The sequence below is a fragment of the Tetrahymena thermophila genome, assembly GCF_000189635.1.
Source record: "Tetrahymena thermophila SB210 genomic scaffold scf_8254528, whole genome shotgun sequence".
Classification (NCBI taxonomy): Eukaryota; Ciliophora; class Oligohymenophorea; order Hymenostomatida; family Tetrahymenidae; genus Tetrahymena; species Tetrahymena thermophila.
In genome coordinates, this window is record NW_002476302.1 from 94,727 (window position 1) to 106,190 (window position 11,464).

The 11,464-nt window shown below is 24.6% G+C and overlaps 3 protein-coding genes across 3 annotated transcripts; 2 read left to right on the forward strand and 1 right to left on the reverse strand. All coding sequences in view use genetic code 6, as the record gives it.

Annotated features, from left to right (window-relative positions):
• Positions 1–56: 56 nt before the first annotated feature.
• TTHERM_00637140 (hypothetical protein) lies at positions 57–4,126 on the reverse strand (the record flags this gene model as incomplete). The annotated part of the gene is made up of 3 exons (XM_001032375.1): positions 57–92; positions 440–3,782; positions 4,056–4,126. 3 exons carry the CDS (start codon positions 4,124–4,126, stop codon positions 57–59), a joined length of 3,450 nt encoding a protein of 1,149 aa, XP_001032375.1.
• A 910-nt stretch (positions 4,127–5,036) lies between these two features.
• Positions 5,037–8,456, forward strand: TTHERM_00637150 (cyclic nucleotide-binding domain protein; the record flags this gene model as incomplete). Its single annotated transcript, XM_001032376.2, has 3 exons — positions 5,037–6,330; positions 6,391–7,241; positions 7,326–8,456. 3 exons carry the CDS (start codon positions 5,037–5,039, stop codon positions 8,454–8,456), a joined length of 3,276 nt encoding a protein of 1,091 aa, XP_001032376.2.
• Positions 8,457–9,420: 964 nt separating this feature from the next.
• TTHERM_000637159 (cyclic nucleotide-binding domain protein) lies at positions 9,421–10,962 on the forward strand (the record flags this gene model as incomplete). The annotated part of the gene is made up of 5 exons (XM_012799040.1): positions 9,421–9,735; positions 9,791–9,889; positions 9,949–10,085; positions 10,262–10,851; positions 10,913–10,962. The coding sequence occupies 5 exons, from the start codon at positions 9,421–9,423 to the stop codon at positions 10,960–10,962; spliced, it is 1,191 nt and encodes a 396-aa protein (XP_012654494.1).
• Positions 10,963–11,464: the final 502 nt, after the last annotated feature.

The window sequence follows — 11,464 nt, forward strand, 5'->3', positions numbered from 1 at the left end:
GGATTGTAAAAACAAAATTAAAAAAAATACTATACTATTTCATTAAAATATATTTATCAGTTAGAGTGCTTGTGCTTAACAACTTGAGCTTGCTAAAATAGCAATAATTTACAATTTTTTAGGGAAAATTATTATTTTTTTTTTATAAATGTTATTAGTTTAATAAATTTGATAAGGGATAAATGAAAATTAAAGAAAGCAATCAAAATCTTAAAATGAGTTAATGAGGTAAAAATTAAACCTTTTATAAGGATTAAAATTAAATCTGAAATTTTATTAAAAAACTCCGCTTTATAGTTAAAAATAAAAAATAACTATAATATCAAATAGTTCAAAACTATTAATATTTATTTATTTCTGTAATATTTTCAATTATTTTTAAATTTATCATCAATCCACTCACCATTAACTTTTTAATCAATATAATCTAATTAGATACTTTTCCAATCTTTTTCCCATTCTTGAAGTATCCTTCATATTTAGTACCATTTTTATACTCTAAAATTCCAAAACCTTCCTATTTATCATTAGCCCATTATCCTTCATACTTCTTTCTTTTGTCACCTTCATTAAAGTAGTAGATTCCCTTTCCATTAAAATTATCATTTTTGAATGATCCTTCATACTTACCCCCATTTTTATATTCCAAAATACCAAAGCCTTCTTTTTTATCTTTAGCCCACTATCCTTCATACTTCTTTCTATTGTCACCTTCATTATAGTAGTAGATTCCCTTTCCATTAAAATCGCCATTTTTGAATGATCCTTCATACTTATCCCCATTTTTAAATTCTAAAATACCAAAGCCATTCCTTTTACCATTAGCCCACTATCCCTCATACTTCTTTCTATAGTCACCTTCATTAAAGTAGTAGATTCCCTTTCCATTAAAAAGATTATTGTCGAATTATCCTTCATACTTATCCCCATTTTTAAATTCCAAAATACCAAAGCCATTCCTTTTACAATTAGCCCACTATCCCTCATACTTCTTTTCACAGTCATCTTTATTAAAGTAGTAGATTCCCTTTCCATTAAAAAGATCATTGTCGAATGATCCTTCATACTTATCCCCATTTTTAAATTCCAAAATACCAAAGCCATTCCTTTTACCATTAACCCACTATCCCTCATACTTCTTTCTATTGTCACCTTCATTATAGTAGTAGATTCCCTTTCCATTACTAAGATCATCTTTGAACTACCCTTCATACTTATCCCCATTTTTATATTCTAAAATACCAAAGCCTTCTTTTTTACTATTAGTCCACTATCCTTCATACTTCTTTCTTATGTTATCTTCTTTATAATAGTAAATTCCCTCTCCATTAAAAAGATCATTGTCGAATGATCCTTCATACTTATTCCCATTTTTCAATTCTAAAATGCCAAAGCCTTCTTTTTTACAATTAACCCACTATCCCTCATACTTCTTTCCACAGTTACCTTCATTAAAGTAGTAGATTCCCTTTCCATTAAAAAGATTATTGTCGAATGATCCTTCATACTTATCCCCATTTTTAAATTCCTAAATACCAAAGCCATTCCTTTTACCATTAACCCACTATCCCTCATATTTCTTTCCACAGCCACCTTCATTATAGTAGTAGATTCCCTTTCCATTAAAAAGATTATTGTCGAATGATCCTTCATACTTATCCCCATTTTTAAATTCTAAAATACCAAAGCCATTCATATTATTATTAGCCCACTATCCCTCATACTTCTTTCTATAGTCACCTTCATTATAGTAGTAGATTCCCTTTCCATTAAAAAGATTATTGTCGAATGATCCTTCATACTTATCCCCATTTTTAAATTCCAAAATACCAAAGCCATTCTTTTTACAATTAGCCCACTATCCCTCATACTTCTTTTCACAGTCATCTTTATTAAAGTAGTAGATTCCCTTTCCATTACTAAGATCATCTTTGAATTATCCTTCATACTTATCTCCATTTTTCAATTCTAAAATGCCAAAGCCTTCTTTTTTACTATTAACCCAATATCCCTCATATTTCTTTCTACAGTCACTTTCATTATAGTAGTAGTAGATTCCCTTTCCATTTAAAAGATTATTGTCGAATGATCCTTCATACTTATTCCCATTTTTAAATTCCAAAATACCAAAGCCATTCCTTTTACCATTAGCCCACTATCCTTCATACTTCATTCCACAGTCACCTTCATTATAGTAGTAGATTCCCTTTCCATTACTAAGATCATCTTTGAACTACCCTTCATACTTATCCCCATTTTTATATTCTAAAATACCAAAGCCTTCTTTTTTACTATTAACCCAATATCCCTCATATTGCTTTCTACAGTCACTTTCATTATAGTAGTAGTAGATTCCCTTTCCATTTAAAAGATTATTGTCGAATGATCCTTCATACTTATTCCCATTTTTAAATTCCAAAATACCAAAGCCATTCCTTTTACCATTAACCCGCTATCCCTCATACTTCTTTCTATTGTCACCTTCATTATAGTAGTAGATTCCCTTTCCATTTAAAAGATTATTGTCGAATGATCCTTCATACTTATCCCCATTTTTAAATTCCAAAATACCAAAGCCATTCCTTTTACCATTAGCCCACTATCCTTCATACTTCATTCCACAGTCACCTTCATTATAGTAGTAGATTCCCTTTCCATTAAAAAGATCATCTTTGAACTATCCTTCATACTTATCCCCATTTTTATATTCTAAAATACCAAAGCTTTCTTTTTTACTATTAGCCCACTATCCTTCATACTTCATTCTTATATTATCTTCTTTATAATAGTAGATTCCCTTTCCATTCATCTTCCCATCTTTCATTTCACCTTCGTATCTATCACCATTTTAAAACTAAATTACAAAAATTTTTCCTTTTTGATTGTGTGAGTTAATCTTCTAAAACTATTTCAACTAATCTAAAGAATCTTGAAGCTAAATTCTATTTTAAGGTTCTACACTCATCATTTTAAAAGCTAAATTAACTAACTCTTTAAAGGAATTTTCCTATATAGGAGGAAATATCCCGTTCTTTATATTAACCATATTCAAACCAAATATGCTAACATTACAAAGAAAGCAAATAATACATCCAACTGAATATATGTCAGATTATTTACTAATATTACCTTCAATTTATTCTGGGGACATATAATCCAAACTTCCACCTTTTGAAATGGTGTGAGATTTAGATCCTAAAAGTTATTTAGACATTCCTAAATCACATATTTTTATCTTATCATCATCATTGATAAGAATATTTTAAGGCTTTAAGTCGCCATGTACAATATTTTTATCATGAATAGCTAAAACACCTTCAAAAATTTAAAGGCAAATTTCAACAATTTCTTCTTTTTTAATATTGTTTTGTTTAAAAAAGTTAAACAGATTACCTTTTTAACAAAACTCTGTAATGATAAAAAAGCATTCATCCTCTTCATCATAAAGCTGCTAATAATTTTTGATGACGTTGGGATGATTAATTAAAAGGCATTTCTAATATTCTTAAATGTTTTCTTTTAAAATTTCATTATTTGTTACTATGATAAGCTTTATTGCTACATATCTTTTGCTATTTGAAGAATCAATAGCTTTCATAACAATACCGAAACTTCCAGAATCTATCAATTAAACTACATGGTAGCCATATTATGATAGAAAGTTTATAGATTGCTAAATTTAGTTAGAAGTTATTTAACTTTATTTACTTTACAAAAACCCTTTGATTTCCTCTTTGCTTAGTTTCTAAATTTCTTTATTTTACATGATAAAAACCAATATTCTAATAAATCTATTAAAAAATATATTTTTTCAATAACTATTAAATTAAATGTAGTTAATCAAGAAAGATACAAATAATTATTAGTTTTAAATGAGGACCACAATAAAGAAAATTTAAATTTTTATTTCAATTAATATTGCCAAATAAATCAAATTAATTTTATCATAAGTCATTTATTTAAATGTGACCTTAAGAATAAAAATATTTTATATTTTTAATAAAAAAATCTTCTTAATGCTTAAATAATTTAATAAAATATATTAATTTTATAACTTTTTGATAGATCTAACCATTTATGTTTAGTTATACATAAAAGGGTGGGAAGTGACAAAATATTTAGTCATATAATTTTTTAATTATGTTTGATAATCCACTATTGCTTTTAATTTACCAATTCTTTGTTGCCAAAAAAACCCCCCATAAAATAAAATTTAATACTATAAAAAAGAATAGTATTCTTTTTTTATAATTTCAGCATCATTTATTTAGATTGTTTAATTTTATTAATGAATATATTATGTGTAAGAACATATCTTTATTGATTGAGATTACAAAAATTTCAGAAGTGCTCTGAATTAAAAAGATTTTTTATAAATTCTCTTAATAATATTAAATTTTCAAAATTGAAATCATTAAATTAATGTTTTAATATGTTTCTTCTTAATTCAAAGTAATAAGATGAGTAGTTTAATTATTTAATTAATAGAAAATATATATTATTCTTATACTCAAAAGAAATTAGTTTTTAATTTTTAGTTATGCAAAGCTAGATGATTTACTAAAGTGGAAAAGAAGGAAAAGCTAACATATTTTGATTAGATTTATGCAGGTATAATTAATGATGGCTTTTAATAAAAATTTTTAAAAATGATATATTTTTGAGAATTTATTTAGTTATTAAAGAAGTTAAAATATCTGATTATAAATTAAAAATTATTCTTAAATTAAGAAATACATCAATTCATTTAAAATTTTTCGTGTTTTTTACTGTACTTATTTTATTTATAAAATGCCAGCTTGAAATTTCATTTATGGCTATTATTTACATAATTAAATTATATCATATTAATATTATCAGACTTGTCAGCTTAATTTTGATTAGAGATATTAAGTTTACTATAAATTAAGATTATTTGTTTACATTTTTCGCATTATAATTAAAGATTTCTAAAATAAAAGAAATTAGGAATATTACATTTGTAAAGGCTAAAGTCGATTTAATAGCAATTTTCGAGTTTCAAATATTTTATATAGATGTCTCGTTTAAATGCCTTTTTTCAGCTCGTAGATGATCCCTAAACCCCTCCTTGGAAGAAGTAGGCTCATAGCTAAATCAAAGAGCTTAGCAAACATTCTAAAAAACAAACTGAATTAGATGCTTAAGAAAAGAAAAGATTAAATCTAATTTAGCAAAAATTCGCAGGATTTTTGTAATTCGATTATGTAAAAGAAACAAATTAAGATAAAGATGGCGATTCATCATATTAATCATCAGAAGATTATCCAGATGATGATGAGTATAATGCTTTTTAAATGTAAGATGAAGAGAATACTTAGTTTAACAAAATAGGCATTGATTCTATTATGAAAGCTTTATCGAAGAAGAAAAAGTCAGCCTTCGAAGTTAAGCTTTTGTCTCATGCTTTAATGCACAACCCTTTTTTTAAAAAGATGAGAAAGTAAATAACTGAGACATTGTATGAAGAGCTATTTAAGGAAATTTATCTGGAAAGCTACAATTCATTAGATACTGTATTTGAGTTTGGAGATACTGGTGACAAGTTTTATATAATTTTATAAGGCGAGGTTTATATACTATCTCCTACTTAGCTTGGTATAGCACTTTAGTAAATAGAAAAATAAAAAGAAGAATAAGCAATAGATAAACTAAAGTAAGAATCTACCCTTCAATCTTAAAAAATGAGCGCTAATTTCAACTAAAGCTAAATGCCAAATGATAAAATCAATGAATTATAAAGAAACTCTTCAAGGCACAAAATGAGTTATAGTAAAAATATAGCTACAGGAGAAGATGACTAAACTCCTAATTCTTTCTCTTCTCAATCTCCTGTATAGCAAATTAAAAGGTAGCAAGAGAGTCTAAGAAAATAAGCTATTAACAGAAATCATAACTAATAAAAATTAAATGACTCCTTTTCAAGTTTTATTTCCTCTGAATAGACACCATTAAATTAAGAGAGCGAAAATTATAGTAAATTTTTGGAAAAAGATTAATAATTAGATTAAGACGGGGCAAGTGAAAGAGTTCGATCTCGAAATTCTTCGTTTAGTTCATCTAAATCCCAAAGCATTAGGCCTAAGCAATTATCTTTAAACGAGCGTTAAAAAGAAGAAAAGAAGTGTGTAATTGAGTAAAAGATTTACCAAAAATATCCGAACTTTTACATAGTAAAAAAACTCTAAACAGGAGATAATTTTGGAGAAATAGCTTTACGTATGGATAAAGAAAGGACAGCAACAATTGTATGCAAGAGCAATTGTAAGTTTGCAGTTATTTCTAAAAAAGGATTTCAACGTATTTTAGGAGGTAATTGAATAATATTTTTAATGATAAACTTAAAATATTTTAAAATTAAATTATCAATAGATTTCTTTAGACTTTAGTTAGAGGAAAAGGAATAATTCTTGTAAAACATTGAATTATTTAAAGGCTATAATTTTGCATTTTTAGCAAATATTTTGATGAACATAAAAAAAAAAATTTATAACTTTGATGATATTATTTATGAAGAGGGTTAGGACTCAAATAAAAAATTATATTTTATAAAATCTGGAGAAGTTGAGCTTAGCAAAAGAGTGGTTATTCCTGATGACCCTGCTGATACACCTCAATCGAAATAATTTAAAAAAAATGATAGAGTAGTAATTGCTTAGAAATAATCAAAGGAGTGGTTCGGCGAAGTTGAAATTATGTAAAATATGAAAAGATTCACAAGAGCTAGATGTGTTTCTGCTAAGTTAGAAGTTTTTTACATTACAGCTTTGAAGTTTTTTGCAAATATAAATATCGAGCAAATGATAACTGATATGAAAAAAAGCTCATAAATGATAGATGAGTGGAGATAGAAACATTATGAATAAATGGTTAGTCGCATTTATAACAGCAAAAGGGATCCTCTTAGAAAAACGTTTTCGAATATGCAGGTAGCTCATGATTTAATAAATTAAAAATTTAAATAAGAATTCATGAAGGTCAAGCCATAATAAATTATACTAAGTAAGCCTGAAGAAACATCATTAGCAGCAAAAATTGTATATTTTAATTCAGTAAAGTCCTATGTGAATAAGATAAGTGATGTGATTGGAACAATCTCAAAATAGAAATACCAAAGCATTATTGAATAAAAAAAAGATGCTAGTCAAAAAGAAAATGATTTAAATAAAAGAAAAGAGCAAGCTTTGCAATTAAGGTCTCTATCTTTACCAAGAAATAGCCAAGTAAATCTAAATTTTTTATTTGAATTTTATATATCTACTAGCTTATTAATTAACTAATGTGTAATTTTTAAATAATTAATTTAGATTCTAAATACTTCTCAAAACTCTATATAATCTCATGCAAGGAATCTTTCTTAAAGTTCACAGCATCAAAACACACCCTGCAAGTTACCTCTAATATTGTCTGCTGAGTAATTTGATGAAATTAGTGCTAAAAAATCCATTTCTACAGCTAAGAATTCAACTAATACTAATTTGGCTAGCAAGTCTGTAATTATTAATGCTGAACATGAGAAACTGCCTCAATTAAATTAGCATTAAATTAACAAGTTTTAAACTGAGAAATCATAAAATTTTTAAACTGAAATTTCATAAACAACAGATAGAGAAAGAAAGGTTTAGTCATCATTTTCTACACCGATGAATAAGAAAATTAAGTTGAACTTGAATAAAAAAATTTTATCACATTTATGCTCTCAGAATGAATTGGAGGATTCATCAGCAAGAAATAATCTTAGTTAAAATTTTCCTTTAACTACCCCTCACACAAGCTGCACATTAAATTATATATAACACCCTTCTAAGCCTCTTATTTCTGATAGATTGAATACAGATAATGAAATTTTAGAAAATCTCTACTAAGAAATTGTAGGTAATAAACAGAAATAAAGTAAACTTATTTTTAATAAAGAAATGAACTAAAAAATGGTTGAAGAGGGAATGAGAAAAAAAAATCTATAGTTGCACTAATCAAAATAACATGGATGTGATTTTACCAACTTATAAAGTAGCATGGCTTCATTAGTAGGTATTCCTAATGAAAGTCTTGGATAAGACCAACTCAAAAAATTGAAGCTGTATAGAAAGTTAAAATTAGATAATATCCTAGATTATAAGTATTAAAACAAATTGAAAATAGAATTAGCATAGAAACAGCTTCAAAAAGAAGCTTATTAGAATTAAATATAAATTAATAAGACCAAAGATGGAATAGAAAGTATTTAAAATAATCTAAAATTCACAAAAAACTAAACTTCTTTGATTCCTAAAACATTTTCTAGCAAAATTATTCAAAGCAAACAAAAATTCCCAAATGCTTTTTCCTAAATTTCTCTGAAGCTTCCTCTTCCATAAACAAATTAACTTGTAAATAAAAGTTTGAATCATCATGATATTTTTAATAAAAATACAATTAAAAAAAAGTAATTTGAATGATTTAAATAAAAAAAATAAGTTATTTGCACTTAATATTTGGAAAAAAATAATTATTTATATAGTCTTAAATTAATTTAGTGATTTAAATATTAATAACATTTTATTAATCAATATTAGTATTTACTTTTATATACTAAATAGTATTGATGTTTTTAAATTTATCTAACAATCTTTCAAATAAAATAAAAATTGTATAAGATAAAGTCGATATTTATATTTAGATGCATTAGATAAGTTATTTTTAATGATTAACTTAAATCCAAAAAATATTTTTTAAAAACTTAATAATTAATTTATTAGAAAAAGTAAAAAAAAATAATTTTATAAATTAAAAAATTATTCAAATTATTTAAACTTTTTTTAATAAATTATTTCTCAAAATTAATTTATTAACTGCAATATCTCAATCAAAATATGGTTTATAAATGTTGTAAGTAAAAACCCACAAATTGAATTTTAGAAAAATTAATAAAATTTAATTAAGGAATTATTTGTTTGATATTTTGAAGAATTATGTTAAAAAAATTTTTTATTAAGATTTTATGAAAGTATTTTTAATAAAAATATTAGGATAAAATAATAATTTCATTTAAAATAATTAGCATGTAGAATTTTATACATATTATTTTAAATTAAAATAGAAAGATCAAACATCATCATAAATATATCTTACTTTGCTTGTTAGATACAATAAGTTGATAAGTTTTATAAGACTCTTTTTACATATGGCATTCGTAGAATTTATTATAAATTTAAAAGCTTGAATGAGAAATGTAGATAAGAAAAGTATATGACAAAAAAAAAAATCAGTGTTAAATATTAATGTTTAATACATAATATTAGCTGTCTTTTTATTTATTAGATTTATCATCCAAAAAACACATAAAAATAATAATAAACTGAACTTATACACTTGATTTATAAAATTTGATAAAAAGTAAATTTAGTAATTAAAAAATTAGCAATGATGCAAAATCTCTAAAATAATAAGAGGACTCATGAGTAGTCAATAAAAGAAGAATATAAGGGCGAAATAATAAGTTAGAACTAGTTTTAGAATATCCCTCAAAATTTATCAGAGGAATTTGAAAATCAAAACCCTGATCATGTTATTGATAAGAATTCCAACATTTGGTGGTGCATGGATTGCGATAAAAAATATAAATCCTATCCCGCCTTCTACACACATAATAAGATAAAGCATAATGGAAATCCTCCATAAAAGTACAGAATTCCTAGAGCTTTAGACGCTATTTCAAAAGATAGAGGTCGTCCTAGAGTAATATCTTTAGTTTATAACCTTTAGAAATATATAAAAAAGTTATTATAATTAGGCAGACAATAACCCAAAAATGAAATTTACTACTGAAGATAAAGCCCAACATAATTTAGAGGATAATTTATTTGACTTTTTAGGAAATTTAGGTTCAAAAGTAATAATTGTATTTTTCAATTCTAAACATATTATTAATGTCTTAATAACTTAATATAGGAAAGTAGCAATACAATTATTAGAGAATACCTTAAAAAGCCTCTTGATGCATCTGATGTGCTTGATAAGATTAAAAATACTTTAATTTAAAGAAAAAATATATTATAAATCTACAATATCATAGAATTTGAATTTAGGTAAATAATTTTTTAATATTGAAATAATCTTTAAGAACAAATACAGCAATAATTTTTGGACTGCATTTAATTTTAAAAAAGTTCGCATTATTTGTTATTTGGTGTTACTTTAAAATTTAAAGTAAATCATACAAAGCAAAAGCAAAAATAATAAAATTTTATCTATAATATCAAAGGAAGTTAAACTAAATTCTAAAAGATCACGAAAATGATGAGTTTATTGATCCTCTTGACATAGATCCTGATGCTCAAGATGATATATCTTTATATAATATCAAAGGACTTTTTAATTATATGAGAGACCAAAAATAATTAACTAGGTTTTCAATTTTAGTCATATTTTTAGCATGGCTTGGTAAAGAATTAACTGAGGCAGCATTAAAGGAAGTTTTAATTATATGCATTGAGTATTTTTCCTATTTTTCTGCATTTTTGGATCAGAAAGGAAGTATTCAATCAAAACAAATAGAAAGCAGAGATGCTGCTACAAATTAAGTTAGGTAGTTATATGAGACTAATTAATCTACTTTTAGTTTATTAAAAAAATTTGATGATGCCAAAAAGTTAGTTGAATTTTTCCATTAATGGTATTGCAATTATGAAAAGATGATTTCTAGCAGTATTCAATAGACAAATATGCAATAAGGACCTCCTCCTCAATTTCCTTAGTAGCAATAATAATAAATAAGAATACCTTAATAAATATCCCAACCTAACCCAATGTAATATCAGCCATTTTAAATGATGTAAATGCAAAATATGCAAAGTAATTAAAATGATTATTAATTTCAACAAAAATTTTGATAAATTTAAATATTTATAAATAGACCCATTAAGAATGGTTATGGATCCAAATTAAATGTTAAACAATTAATGAATAGTTCAAGAAAAATAAATTGAAAATTAAATATAAACATTATGACTAAATTTCTATTAAAAAATTAGAATTAAATCTCTATTTTAATAAAATATTTTACTAACGAAAATAAATTGTTGTAAATATATATGTTTGTTAGCTTTAAGCTGTTATATATTATTAATAGTTTTATCAATTTCATTTATTTCTTTGTATAAATATTATGTGCAAAATTATCTTTAAAATTTATTCTTCGTAAACAAATATTTTAATTTATAAGAATCAAAAATAAAATAACATTTTTAATTTAAATGTGAATAAGTATTGTTACTATAAATAATAATAAATTATATTTGATTTTAAAATTAAAAAGAAAAGAATGAAAAGTATTTTTAGAATTGTTTTTTATCTTTAAAAGATATAAATTAAGCGCTCTATAATTTTTGTTTAGTAATATCAATTTATTTAGCTTGTAATTGGTTATCTGATTTTTTGAAAATTCAAATTCTATCGTATAATATTT